Source organism: Tetrao urogallus (assembly GCF_951394365.1).
Source record: "Tetrao urogallus genome assembly, contig: scaffold_264, whole genome shotgun sequence".
NCBI lineage: Eukaryota > Metazoa > Chordata > Aves > Galliformes > Phasianidae > Tetrao > Tetrao urogallus.
The window spans coordinates 1,410-16,909 of record NW_027639015.1 but is presented as its reverse complement, the minus strand read 5'-3'; the positions used below and the strand labels follow the sequence as shown (position 1 = coordinate 16,909).

General features: G+C 53.5%; 1 protein-coding gene across 1 annotated transcript; it reads right to left on the bottom strand.

The window, feature by feature from the left end:
* Positions 1 to 466: 466 nt before the first annotated feature.
* Positions 467 to 15,284, bottom strand: LOC306957571 (E3 ubiquitin-protein ligase BRE1B-like; the record flags this gene model as incomplete). The annotated part of the gene is given in 10 exon segments (XM_079551058.1): positions 467 to 715; positions 1,639 to 1,818; positions 3,272 to 3,391; positions 5,357 to 5,431; positions 6,857 to 7,003; positions 8,627 to 8,739; positions 10,111 to 10,257; positions 11,773 to 11,881; positions 11,883 to 11,933; positions 15,117 to 15,284. Coding segments are annotated over 10 exon segments (1,359 nt in total), but the record flags the coding sequence as incomplete, so codon positions are not given.
* Positions 15,285 to 15,500: the final 216 nt, after the last annotated feature.

Here is a 15,500-nt window from a genome sequence, read left to right as displayed (position 1 = left end):
GCATTGAAGTCATGGGGGCATTGAAGTCAATGGGGGCATTGAGGTCAACGGGGGCATTGAGGTCAATGGGGGCAATGGGGGCATTGCGGTCAACAGAGACATTGGGGTAAAGGGGGTCAATGGGGGCAAGGGGGGGCAATTAAGATAATGGGGTCATTGGGGCAATGAGGGCACTGGGGCTTATGGGGTCATTGCGGTCAACAGGGACATTGGGGTCAAGGGGGTCAATGGGGTCAATGGCTGCAATGGGGCATTGGGGGCAATGGGGGCAATGAGGGCAATAAGGATAATGGGGTCACTGGTGGTAATGGGATCAATAGGGTCAACTGGGACAATGGGGACATTGTGGTCAATGGGGGCAATGGGAGCATTGAGGTCAATGGGGGCAATGGGGGCATTGAGGTCAATGGGGGCAATGGGGGCATTGAGGTCAATGGGGGCATTGAGGTCAATGGGGGCATTGAGGTCAATGGGAGCAATCAGTGTTAATGGGATCAATAGGAATAAAGGAATCAATGGGGGCATCTGGGATCGGCACGTCGGCCATCTTGGATAGCCAATAGTCGGCCATCTTGGATAGCCAACAGTCGGCCATCTTGGATAGCCAATGATCGGCCATCTTGGATAGCCATGAATCGGCCATCTTGAATAGCCAACAGTCGGCCATCTTGAATAGCCATGAATCGGCCATCTTGGATAGCCAACAGTCGGCCATCTTGGATAGCCATTAATCAGTTACCTTGGATAGCCATGAATCGGCCATCTTGGATAGCCATTAATCAGTTATCTTGGATAGGTTATCTTGGATAGCCAACAGTTGGCCATCTTGGATAGCCATTAATTGGCCATCTTGGATAGCCATGAATCGGCCATCTTGGATAGCCAACAGTTGGCCATCTTGAATAGCCATTAATCAGCCATCTTGGATAGCCATTAATCAGCCATCTGGGATAGACAACAGTCAGCCATCTTGGATAACCAATGATCAGCCATCTAGGATAGCCATTAATCGGCCATCTTGGATAGCCATGAATCAGCCATCTTGGATAGCCATTAATCGGCCATCTTGAATAGCCATTAATCAGCCATCTTCGATAGCCAATGATCGGCCATCTTGGATAGCCATGAATCGGCCATCTTGGATAGCCATTAATCAGTTATCTTGGATAGCCATTAATTGGCCATCTTGGATAGCCATGAATCAGCCATATTGGATATCCAACAGTCAGCAGCCATCTTGGATAGCCATTAATCAGCCATCTTGGATAGCCATTAATTGGCCATCTTGAATAGCCATTAATCAGTTATCTTGGATAGCCATTAATTGGCCATCTTGGATAGCCATGAATCAGCCATATTGGATATCCAACAGTCAGCAGCCATCTTGGATAGCCATTAATCAGCCATCTTGGATAGCCATTAATTGGCCATCTTGAATAGCCATTAATCAGCCATCTTCGATAGCCAATGATTGGCCATCTTGGATAGCCATGAATCGGTCATCTTCGACAGCCATTAATCGGCCATCTTGGATAGCCAACAGCTGGCCATCTTGAATCACCATAAGCCAGCCCCCTCGGCTGCCCAACACCCGGCCACCTCGGCACCCCGGCGGCCATCTTGCCACCCCCCCCGCACCTCCATGTGCTCGATGTGCCGCAGGTGGCTGTTCTTGGTGGCCAGGAGGAGGGCGCGCGCCTCGTCCAGCTGCGTCTTCACCTGCAGGCTCTCGTGGTACAGCAGCGAGAACTGCGACTGCAGCACCTTGTACTCCAACGTCTCCTTCACCGCCTCCTCCGGCAGCGAGCGCAGAGCCACCTGGCGCCGGGACCCCGCAGTGACCCCAAAATGTCCCCGCACTGCCCCATATCGGCCCCACACTGCCCCATATCGGCCCCACACTGCCCCCATTGCAACCCCAAAGCATCTGCATAGAAACCCCACATTGGCCCCACAGTGACCCCATAAAAGCCCCATAGCAACCCCATATCGGCCCCACAGTATCCCAACGGAAACCCCACATCAGCCCCATAGTGACCCCATATCGACCCCATAGTGACCCTATATGTGCCCCAATGACCCTGTATTGGCCCCATAGTGACCCCATATCAGCCCCACAGTGACCCTATATGTGCCCCAGTGACCCCATATTGGACCCACAGTGACGCCATATCAGTCCAACCCCATAGCATCCCCACAGTGACCCCAAAGCATCCCCATAGTGACCCCATATCAGCCCCACAGTGACCCTATATGGGCCCCATAGTGACCCCAAAACATCCCATAGTGACCCCATATCAACCCACACTGACCCTATATGTGCCCCATACCCCCCCCACCCCCCAAACCCCCCCACCTTCACCTTCAGTCTCTCATTCCCACCCCATTCCCCCCTACCCCCCATAGCCCCCTATAACCCCCCACCATCACCCTCCCGTGCCCCCCCCCACATTCCCCCTGCCCCCTATACACCCCCCATAAGCGCCCATATCCACTCCCCATCACCCTCCCATGCCCCCCCCACCCCTCCCAGCCCCCCATATCCCCCTCCCACACCCCCCATAGACCCCCCCATATCCCCCCACCATCACCATCTCATGCCCCCCATTCCCCTTTCCCCCCCTTAAAGCCCCCCATATCCCCCCAACATCACCCTCTCACGCCCCCCCCACCCCTCCCAGCCCCCCATTCCCCCCCCCACGCCTGCCCAAACCCCCCGAACCTCCCCACCTTCAGCCTCTCCTTCCCACCCCATTCCCTCCTACCCCCCACAGCCCCCCCATATCCCCCCCCATCACCCTCCCATGTCCCCCCCACCCCCCCACCCCCTCATGCACCCCCAACCCCTCCCACCTTTAGCCTCTCATGCACCCCCTACCCCCCATAGCCCCCCACTCCCCCCAAATCCCCCCAAACCCCACCACCTTCAGCCTCTCATTCCCACCCCATTCCCACATACCCCCATAGCCCCCCCATAAGCCCCCACATCCCCCCCATCACCCTCCCATGCCCCCCCCACCCCTCCCAGCCCCCCATACCCTCCCCAAACCCCCCCAAACCCCCCCACCTTCAGCCTCTCATTCCCACCCCATTCCCACATATCCCCATAGCCCCCCATAGCTCCTCATATCCCCCCACCATCACCCACCCCATTCCCCCATACCCCCCAACTCCCCCATATCCCCCCATAAAGCCCCAATATCCCCCCCATCACCCTCCCATGCCCCCCCCACCCCTCGCAGCCCCTCATACCCCCCCCAAACCCCCCCACCTTCAGCCTCTCGTGCCCCCTGACGGCCTGCTGCAGCTCCTGCTGCAGTTTCTCCAGCTCGGCCATGCGGCTGTTCGCCAGCTCCTGGTTCCCCTCCAGCTCCGCGTTCAGCATCTCAAACTGGGGACAAACCGGGGGGGCACCGTTTTTGGGGTGCCCCCCCCCCCACGTGGACCCCATTCACATGGGGGACACAGATCCCCCCCGACAGACCTCAAATCCCAACAAAGAAGCCCCAAATCCCATTGAATTTCCCCCTACGTCCTCCCAAATCCCATTCATACGGCAGAAATCCCATAAATCCCCCCCAAATCCTATAAATCTCCACCTCCAAATCCCATTGAATTGCCCCCAAATCCCATCAATATCCTGGAAATCCCATTAAATCCCCTCAAGCCCCATGAATCTCCCCAAATCCCATAATTCCCCCCCCCAAATCCCATAGATCTGCCCCAAATCCCATTAAATCCCCAAAAAATCCCACTGGATTTCCTGGAATCTCATGAATACGCTGGAAATCCCATAAATTCCCTGAAAATCCCATAAATGCCCCCCAAACTCCCATTGAATCCCCCAAAATCCCATTGAATTTCCCAGAAATCCCATCAATATCGTAGAAATCCCATAAATTGCCCCCAAATCCCACAAATACCCCAGAAATCCCCTAGAAATCCATTGAATTCCCCCAAATCCCATCAATATCCCTGAAACCCCGTAAATCCCACGGAAATCCCATAAATCCCCCCAAAATCCCCCAAATCCCCCAAACCCCATTAAAACCCCCCAAAAACCATCAATTCCTCTCCAAATCCCACCAGATTTTCCCCAAGTCCTCCCAAATCCCATTCACACGTCGGAAATCCCACAGATATCCCCCCAAATCCTATAAATCTCCCCCAATTCCCCCTCCAAATCCCATTGAATTGCCCCCAAGTCCCATAAATCCCCACCAAATCCCATTGAGTTCCCCCAAATCCCATCAATATCCTGGAAATCCCATTAAACCCCCCCCCAAATCCCATAAATACCCCCACAATCCCCTCCAAATCCCATTGAATTTCCCCCAAATCCCATAAACGTCCTGGAAATCCCATTAAATCCAGTCAAGCCCCATAAATCACCCTATAAATTTCTCTAAATCCTATAAATCCCCCCCAAATCCCATAAATCTCCCCATAAATCACCCCAAATCCCATAAATCCCCCCCCAAATCCCATAAATCTCTCTCAAATCCCATTGAATCCCCAAAATCCCACTGAATTCCCCCAAATATCATCAGTATATCAGAAATCCCATAAATATCCCAGAAACCCCATAAATCCCATGGAAATCCCATAGATTCCCCCCAGATCCCACAAATGCCCCACAATCTCATTGAATCCCATTGGGTTTCTCCCAAATCCCATAAATCCCCCCCAAAATCCCACTGAATCCCCAAAAATCCCATTGAATTTCCCAGAAATCCCATCAATATCCTGGAAATCCCATAAATGCCCCCCAAATCCCATAAATACCCCAGAAATCCCACAAATCCCCCCCAAAAGCCCATTAAATCCCCCCAAAAACCATCAATTCCCCCCAAACCCCACTGAATTTCCCCTAAATTCTCCCAAATCCCATAAATACCCCACAAATCCCGTCAATATCCCTGAAACCCCATTAAATCCCCCCCAAATCCCATAAACCTACCCATAAATCCCTCCAAATCCCATAAATCCCCCCCAAATCCCATAAATCCCCCAGCAACCCCATAAATCCCCCAGAAACCCCATAAATCCCCCAACAAACCCACAAATCCCTCCCAAATCCCATAAATCCCCCAGCAATCCCATAAATCCCCCAGCAACCCCATAAATCCCCCAGAAACCCCATAAATCCCCCCAGCAACCCCATAAATCCCCCAGCAACCCCATAAATCCCCCAGAAACCCCATAAATCCCCAGCAACCTCATAAATCCCCCAGCAACCCCATAAATCCCCCAGCAACCCCATAAATCCCCCAGCAACCCCATAAATCCCCCAGCAATCCCATAATCTCCTGGAACTCCCATAATCCCCTAGAATTCCCATAATCCCCCCGCTCACCTTCTGCATGCTCAGGGTGATCTGCCCCCCCTGGAAGCCCCCGGAGCTGCCGGAGCCGTAGGAACCCGACGTCAGCTGGGGGACATGGTGGCGTTAGGGGGCGCTATGGGGCGCTATGGGGGCATTAGGGGGCGCTATGGGGGCGCTATGGGGGCACACATGTGGGGTCATGATGCAGGACTGTGTCACATGATGGGGGGGTCACGTGACATGGGTCACGTGATGGAGGTCACGTGATGGGGCATCACATTGAGTCCAGCACAAGGGGGGGGGAGGGAAGGATACTGAGGTTCCCTATGACAGGGGGGTGTCACGTGATGGGGTCACATGGTGGGGTCACGTGATGGGGTCACATTGGGTCCAACACCAGGAGGGGGGGGTGGAGGGGAGGCTGGGCACAGTTGGGGGAACACAGGGTCATGTGATGGGGTCACATGGTGGTGTCATGTGATAGGGTCACGTGATTGCGGTCACGTGATGGGAGTCACATGATTGGGGTCACGTGATGGAGTCATGTTGGGTCCAACAGCAGGAGGGGACGCTGAGGGTCCCTGCAGAGGGGGGTGGGGGGGAGTTTGGGGGGCATGAAGTCACGTGAAGGGGGGGGTCACGTGGTTGGGTCACATGATGAGGTCACGTGATCAGGGTCACATGGGATCCAACACCAGGAAGGTCCTTGCAGGGGTGGGGAGGGTTGGGAAACACGGGGTCACGTGATAAGGTCACATGGTGGTGTCACATGACTGGGGTCACATGGTGGGGGCATGTGACTGGGGTCACATGACTGGGGTCACATGACTGGGGTCACATGATTGTGGGGTCAGGTTGGGTCCAACATGGGGGCAGGGGAGGGGAACACCGAGGGTCCCTGGGACAGGGGAGTCACATGATGGGGTCACATGGTGATGTCACATGATTAGAGTCACGTGGTGAGGTCACGTGATTAGGGTCACGTTGGGTCCAACACCAGGAAGGGACACTCAGGGTTCCTTGGGGGAGGGAGGGGCTGGGTCACATGATGGGGGTCACGTGATGGGGGGGTCACGTGATGGGGGGGGTCACGTGATGGGGGTCACGTGATGGGGGTCACGTTGGGTTCAACACCAGAAGGGGACACCGAAGGTCCTTGAAGGGGAGGGGGGAGGGGGCTGGGTCATGTGATGAGGATCACGTGACTGCGGTCACGTGATTAGGGTCACATTGGGTCCAACCACAGGAAGGGACACTGAGGGTCCTGCAGGGGGTGGGGGGTTGGGGGGAGTGGTGGGGTGGCTGGGGGTCATGAAGTCACGTGACGGGGGGGTGGTCACGTGATGGTGTCACGTGATTGGGGTCACGTGATTGGGGTCACAGGGGGTCAAACACCAGGAAGGTCCGTACAGGGGAAGTGAGGGGGGGGAGGGGGGGGTGGGCAGGGTTGGGGAACATGGCGTCACATGATGGGGTCATGTGATGCAGTCACATGATGGGGGGTCACATGACAGTGTCACGTGACCTCACCTGTTCCAGAGCCTCGGCCAGGTGCCGGTCCAGGCGCCCTTCCCTCTTCCGTAGTTTGGAGCTGTCCCACTGCAGCCCTTCCACCGTGGTCTCCATCTCCAACACCTTCGTCTCGGCCGACGTGGCTTTGTCCTGCAGCTCGGCCAGCTGGGGGGGGCAGCAACGTGGGGGTCAGAAAGCTGGGGCAACTTGTGGGGCGCCCCATAAGGGTAAATGAAGGGTCAGACCATAGGGACAACTTGTGGGGTGCCCCAAAAGGCTAAATGCGGCGTCAGACCATAGGGACAACATGTGGGGTGCCCCATAGGGGTAAACGTGGGGTCAGACCATAGGGACAACATGTGGGGTGCCCCATAGGGGTAAACGTGGGGTCAGACCATAGGGACAATTTGTGGGGTGCCCCATAGGGGTAATGTTTTTGTCACCTCAAAGTACTGTTGGCCAAGTCAACCCATTGGGAATCATTATGTAAAGATGTTGGCCAGGTCAACCCATGAGGAGTTGTTACATGAAGATGTCAGCCAGGTCAACCCATAGGGAATCATTACACAAAGATGTGGGCCAGGTCAACCCATAGGGAAGTATTATGTGAAGAAGTTGGCCAGGTCAACCCATAGGGAGTCATAACACAAAGATGTCAGCCAGGTCAAGCCATAGAGAGGCATTATGTAAAGAAGTTAGGTCAATCTATAGGGAATTATCATATGAAGATGTTGGCCAGGTCAAGCCATAGGTTGTCAATATGTGAAGAATTGGCCTGGTCAACCCATTGGGAATCATGATGTAAAGATGTTGGCCAAGTCAAACCATAGGGAGTCATTACACAAAGATGTCAGCCAGGTCAAGCATAAGGAGGCATTATGTAAAGAAGTCCACCAGGTCAACCCATAGGGAATTGTGAAAATATTGGGTAGGTCAACCCATAGAGAATCATGATGTAAAGATGTTGGCCAGGTCAACCCACAGGGAGTCATTACGTGAAGAAGTTGGCCAGGTCAACCCATTGGGAAATCATTATATGGAGATGTTGGCCAGGTCAACCCATAGGGAAATCATTATGTGATGTTGGCCAGGTCAACCCATAGGGAATCATGATGTAAAGATGCTGGCCAGGTCAACCCACAGGGAGTCATTACACGAAGATGTCAGCCAGCTCAAGCCATAGGGAGGCATTATGTAAAGAAGTTGGCCTGGTCAACCCATAGGGAATCATGATGTAAAGATGCTGACCAAGTCAAACCATCGGGAGTCATTACACGAAGATGTCAGCCAGGTCAAGCCATAAGGAGGCATGATGTAAAGAAGTCCACCAGGTCAACCCATTGGAAATCATGTGAAGAAGTTGGCTAGCTCAACACATAGGGAGGCATTATATGAAGAAGTCAGCCAGGTCAACCCATAGGGAATCATGAAAATATTGAGCAGGTCAACCCATAGAGAATCATGATGTAAAGATGTTGGCCAGGTGAACCCACAGGCAAATCATTACATAAAGATGTCAGACAGGTCAACCCATAGGGAATCATTATGTGAAGATATTGGCCAGGTCAACCCATAGGGAGGCATTACGTGAAGAAGTCAGCCAGGTCAACCCATAAAGGATCATTACATGGCAATGTTGGCCAGGTCAACCTGTAGGGAATCATTATGTGAAGATATTGGCCAGGTCAACCCACCAGGACTCCTCAACCCTCCCCCACTGGCCACATCCCACCCAACCCCCCGGGGAGGTGGGGGGTGGACTAGAGGGGTCTTAGCGGGCCCCCGTACCTCCATGGAGACGCGGTGGTGTTTGTCGTGCAGCTGCAGCACCACTTCGTGCAGCCGCCGGTGCTCCCTCAGCAGCTCCCGCAGCAACGCCCGGCCCGCCTCCCCCAGCTCCGCTATGGGGTGGGACACAACGACCCCAATGTGAATCCCAATGTTCACCCCAAGTCAACCCCAAAGTCAACCCCAAAGTCAACCCCAATGTCACCAGAAGTCAACCCCAATGTTCACTCCAATGTAACCCCAACATTCACCCCAACATCGATCTCAATGTCAATCTCAATGTCAACCCCAATTTTAACCTCAGTGTTGACCCCAATGTCACCCCAAAGTCAATCTCAGTGTTAACCCCAATGTCGACCCCAATGTCAACCCCAATGTCGACCCCAATGTCAACCCCAATGTCGACCCCAATGTTAACCCCAATGTTGACCCCAAAGTCAACCCCCAGCATTCACCTCAATGTCCACCCCAAAATATTGGCCAGGTCAACCCATAGGGAACCATTACACAGAGATGTCAGCCAGGTCAACCCATAGGGAAGCATGACATGAAGATGTCGGCCAGGTCAACCCATAGGGAATCATTAAATGGAGGTGTTGGCCAGGTCAACCCATAGAGAATCATCATAAGGCTGTCAGCCAGGTCGACCCACAGGGAGGCATTATGTGACAAAGTCAGCCAGGTCAACCCATAGGGAGTCATTACATCAAAATGTTGGCCAGGTCTACCCATAAGGAATCATTACGTGAAGATGTTGGCCAGGTCAACTCATAGGGAATCATTACATGGAGATGCTGGCCAGGTCAACCCATAGGGAATCATTCTAGGGATAATGGCCAGGTCAACCCATAAAGAATCATTACACAGGAATGTTGTCCAGGTCAACCCATAGGGAATCATTAAATGGAGATGTTGGCCAGGTCACCCCATAGGGAATCATTATGTAAAGGAATCGGCCAGGTCTACCCATAGGGAATCATTCTAGGAATGTCAGCCAGGTGAGCCCATACAGAATCATCATAGGGATATTGGCCAGGTCAACCCATAGGAAAATCATTACACAAAGATATCAGCCAGGTCAACCCATAGGGAACCATTATGTAAAAATGTCGGCCAGGTCAATCCATAGGGAATCATTACATGGAGATGTCTGCCAGGTCAACCCATAGGGAATCATTCTAGGGATGATGGCCAGGTCAACCCGCAGGAAATCAGCACACAAACGTAAGCCAGGTCAACCCATAGGAAACACCATACAAAGATGTCAGCCAAGTCAACCCATAGCAAAGCATTACACAGAAACGTCCACCAGGTCAACCCATAGGGACTCATTATAGGGATGTCGGCCAGGTCAACCCATAGAAAAGCATTACACCACACAGACTGGACCCCCAATCCCCCCCCCCATCTCCCCCAGCCCCATTTCAGACCCCCGCAACCCCAGACCCCCCCCCCCCCCGACCCCCCCCTCCCCAAATACCCACCTCTGGCCGCCAGCCTGGCCCCCACCTCGTGCGCCCGCCGCTGGGCGCCCCCCAAACCCTCCAGCAACCGGGCGACTGCAGCTGGGGCGAAGGCCAGCAGGGGGCGCAGCCGCACCTCGCCCTCCTCGCCTCCCCCTCCCCCCGCCCCTAAAAGGGACAGAGGGGGCGTGGCCGGAAAGGGCGTGGCCACGAGGGGCGTGGCCGGAAGAGGCGGAGCCATGGGGGCCGGGGGGAGGGGAGGGGGAGGGGCCCAGGGGTCTGAATGGAGAGAGAGAAAAAAAAGGGGGGGGGGGGGGAATGGGGGATCATTCGCCCCATAGAACCGCCAGCCCCAAATCCACCCCACAGACCCCAAATCCCACCCCATAGAGCCCAACTCACCCCACAGATCCCAAATCCCACCCCATAGAGCCCAACTCACCCCACAGACCCCAAATCCCACCCCATAGAGCCCAACTCACCCCATACACCACCCCAGACCCCCAATCCCCCCCATAAACCCCCGAGCCCCCCCAAAGACCCCAAATCCCCCCCTCAGACCCAAGTCCCCCCCCCCCATAGACCCCAACTCACCCCATACGCCCCTTCAGACCCCAAAGCCCACCCCACAGACCCCAATTCACCCCATAGACCCCAAATCCCCCCATAGATCCCAAATCCCCACCCATAGACCCCAACCTACCCCATGGACCCCAACCCACCCCACAGACCCCAAATCCCCCCTATAGACCCCAAATCCCCCCCATAGACCCCATATCCCTCCCCAGACCCAAAATCCCCCCATAGACCCCAAATCCCCCCCCCACACCCCATATCCCACCCCATAGACCCCAACTCACCCCAGAGACCCCCCCAGACCCCAAATCCCCCCATAGACCCCAACCCACCCCATAGACCCCCATTCACCCCATAGACCCCAACCCACCCCATAGACCCCAAATCCCCCTATAGATACCAAATCCCCCCCATAGGCCCCAAATCCCCCCCCAGACCCGAAATCCCCCCATAGACTCCAAATCCCCCCCTCCACACCCCATATCCCATCCGATAGACCCCAAATCCCCCCATAGACCCCAACCCCCCCCCTAGACCCCAAATCCCACCCCATAGACCCCAGCCCAACACATAGACCCCAAACCCCCCCATAGACCCCAACCCACCCCATAGACCCCAATTCACCCCATAGAGCCCAAATCTCCCCACAGACCCCAAATCCCACCCCATAGACCCCAACCCACCCCATAGACCCCAATTCATCCCATAGGCCCCAATTCACCCCATAGACCCCAAATCGCCCCCCAGACCTCAAATCCCCCCATAGACCCCAATTCACCCCATAGAGCCCAAATCCCCCCCATAGAGCCTAAATCCCCCCCATAGACCCCTATTCCCCCCATAGACCCCAACCCACCCCATAGACCCCAAATCCCCCTATAGATCCCAAATCCCCCCCATAGACCCCAAATCCCCCCCCATAGACCCCAAATCCCCCCCCATAGACCCCAAATCCCCCCCCCAGGCCCCAAATCGCCCCCATAGGCTCCAAATCCCCCCCCAGACCCGAAATGCCCCCATAGACCCCAATTCACCCCATAGACCCCAAATCCCCCCCCATAGACCCCCATTGCCCCCATAGACCCCAACCCCCCCCCACAAACTCACCCCTCCTCTCCGTCCCTTCGGGGTCCCCAGGCGGGGGGGGTGGGGGGGGCGCCGCGTTTTGGGGGGTTTCAGCCCCGTCCATTCGGGGCTCGGGGGGGGCGGGGGGGACGGCCCCCCCCCCCACTGTAACGCCTCAGCAGGGCCTGAACCTCCGTGTCCAGCTGTAAAGGGGGGGGGGGGGGGGAGATTTTGGGGTGAAAAATGACATTTTGGGGGCTTTTTGGGACCCCCCCACCCCAAATGTTTGAGATTGGGGGGGAGAGGGGGGAAGAAGAAAATTTTGGGGTGAAAAATGCGATTTTTGGGGCTTTTTTTGGAACCCCCCCCCAAAAAATGTTTGTAATGGGGGGACGATGACATTTTGGGGTGAAAAATGACATTTTGGGGGCCTTTTGGGAGCCCCCCCCCCCCCCAAATATTTGAGATGGGGGGGGGGGGGGAAATTTTGGGGTGAAAAATGCAATTTTTGGGTTTTTTGGGGTTTTTTTTTTGGGACCCCCCCCCAATGTTTGTAATGGGGGGAGGAAATTTTGGGGTGAAAAATGCCATTTTTGGGGCTTTTTTTGGGACCCCCCCCCCCAAAAAATGTTTGTAATGGGGGGACGATGACATTTTGGGGTGAAAAATGCCATTTTGGGTGCTTTTTGGGGGGCTTTTTGGGACCCCCCTCACCCCCCAAATGTTTGAGATTGCGGGGGGGGAAGGGAGAAGAAAATTTTGGGGTGAAAAATGTGATTTTGGGGGCTTTTTTTGGGACCCCCCCCCCCCCAAAATGTTTGTAATGGGGGGACGATGACATTTTGGGGTGAAAAATGCCTTTTTGGGGGGTTTTTTTGGGAGTATTTTTGGGACCCCCCCCCCAAATGTTTGTAATGGGGGGAGGAAATTTTGGGGTGAAAAATGAGATTTTTGGGGGTTTTTTTTTGGGACCCCCCCCCCACAAATGTTTGTGATGGGGGGGGGGACGACATTTTGGGGTGAAAAATGTGATTTTTGGGGCTTTTTGGGACCCCAAATTTGGGAATTTGTTTTTTTTTTGTGAGATGTGGGGGAGATTTTGGGGAGGTTTGGGGGGATTGGGGGATTTTGGGGGGGAGGGGGGGGAGGAAGGGGGATTTTGGGGGGAAAAGGGGCGAATTTGGGGTCAGGGAGGGGAGATTTGGGGGCAGAATGATGGGATTTGGGGGCAGGAATTGGGGATTTTGGGTTATAATGATGAGATTTTGGGGCAAAAGTTTGGGATTTAGGGACAGAATTTGGGGATTTTGGGGCAGAATGATGGGATTTTGGGAGAGAATTTTGGGATTTTCGGGCAGAATTTGGGATTTTGGAGCAGAATGATGAGATTTTGGGGCAGGATTTGGGATGTTGGGTCAAAAAGAAGAGATTTTGGGGAGGATTTGGGGATTTGGGGGCAGAACTTCAGGATTTTGGGTCAGAATGATGAGATTTTGGGGCAGGATTTGGGATTTGGGGGCAGAATTTGGGGGTTTTGGGGCAGAATGATGAGATTTTGGGGCAGGATTTGGGATGTTGAGTCAAAAAGAAGAGATTTTAGGGCAGAATTTGGGGATTTTCAGTCAGAATTTGGGGATTTGGGGGCAGATCTTTGGGATTTCGGTCCATAATGTTGGTTTTGGGGCCACAATATTGGATTTTGGGGTGAAAACGTTGGGATTTGGGGCCACAATGTTGGTTTTTAGGCCACGCTATTGGATTTTTTGGGCAGGACATTGGGATTTTGGGGCAGAAGATGAGATTTTGGGTCACAATGATGAGATTTTGGGGCAGGATTTGGGATTTTCGGTCAGAATTGACGGATTCTGGGTCATAGAGAAGAGATTTTGGGGCAGAACTTTGGGATTTTGGGACAGAATTCTGGGATTTTGGGGCAGAATTTGGAGATTTGGGGTCAGAATGATGAGACTTTGGGGCAGATCTTGGGGATTTTGGTCCATAATGTTGGCTTTTAGGCCACGCTATTGGATTTTGGGGTGAAAACGTTGGGATTTGGGGCCATAATGTTGGGTTTTAGGCCACGCTATTGGGTTTTAGGGGCAGAACATTGGGATTTTGGGGCTGAATGATGAGAATGTGGGACATAAAGAAGGGATCTGAGAAGAGATTTGGGGATTTTGGGTCATAAAGAAGAGATTTTGGGGCAGAAGATAAGATTTTGGGACAGAATTCTGGGATTTTGGGACAGAATTTGGGGGTTTGGGGTCAGAATTTGGGGAATTTGGGGCAGAATGATGAGATTTTGGGGCAGATCTTTGGGATTTGGGGCCATAATGTTGGGTTTTAGGCCACACTACTGAGTTTTAAAGGCAGAACTTTGGGATTTTGGGGCAGAATGATGAGAATTTGGGGCAGAATGATGAATTTTTGGGACAGAATTCTGGCATTTTGGGACATACTGTTGAGATTTTGGGGGGGGATTTGGGGATTTTGGGTCATAAAGAAAAGATTTTGGGGCAGAACGATGAGATTTTGGGGCAGAACTTCGGGATTTGGGGCAGAATTTGGGGATTTTGGGTCAGAATGATGAGATTTTGGGGCAGTTTTGGGGATTTGGGGTCATAAATAAGAGATTTTAGGGCAAAACATGAGATATTGGGGCAGAATTTTGGGATTTTGGAACATATAGATGAGATTTTGGGGCACATCTTCGGGATTTTAGGTTATAAAGAAAAGATTTTGGGACAGAACTTTGGCATTTTGGGTCAGAAAGAAGAGATTTGGGGGCAGAAAATGAGATTATGGGACAGAATTTTGGGGAATTTGGGGCAGAATTTGGAGATTTGGGGTCAGAATGATGAGATTCTGGGGCAGAACTTTGGGATTTCGTGTCTTAATGTTGAGTTTTAGGCCAAAAAATTGGGATTTTGGGGCTGAATGATGAGAATTCGGGACATAAAGAAGGGATTTGGGGGGAGATTTTGGGTCATAAAGAAGATATTTGGGGGCAGAAGATGAGATTTTGGGACAGAATTCTGGGATTTTGGGGCAGAATTTGGAGATTTGGGGTCAGAATGATGAGACTTTGGGGCAGATCTTTGGGATTTTGGTCCGTAACGTTGGGTTTTAGGCCACGTTATTGGATTTTGGGGTCAAAGTGTTGGGATTTGGGGCCACAATCTTGGTTTTGGGGCCTCGCTATTGGGTTTAGGGGCAGAACTTTGGGATTTTGGTCCATAATCTTAGCTTTTAGGCCACGTTATTGGATTTTGGGGTCAAAGCGTTGGGATTTGGGGCCACAACGTTGGTTTTTGGGGGGGAACGCCAGGGTTTGGGGCCACAAGGTTGGACTTTGGGGGCAGAAGGTCAGGATTTCGGGCCCCCACCTGCCCCCAGTATCTGTTGACCAGCAGCAGCGTGGCGTCGTCCGTGGCCTGACGCTTCTCCAGCTTCTCAATCCTCTCCCTCAGCTCGTCCTCCACGGCCTGACGCTGCTCCAGACGCTCCGCCAGCTTCTTGTTCTTGAACTGCAGCACCTTCAGGTCCATCTCCTCCTATGGGGGGACAACAGGGGCTTGTGGGGCTCGCTGTGGGGTTCTGCGTTTCGCTGTGGGGCCCGCGGGTTTGAGCTGGTTGGCTTTGGGTCTCGATGGGGTCTCGGTGTCTTTGGGGTATGTATGGGGTCTCTATGGGTCTCTATGGGGTCTCCATGAGTCTCTATGGGTCTCCATGGCGTCTATGTGGTCTCTATGGGTCTCTATGGAGTCTCC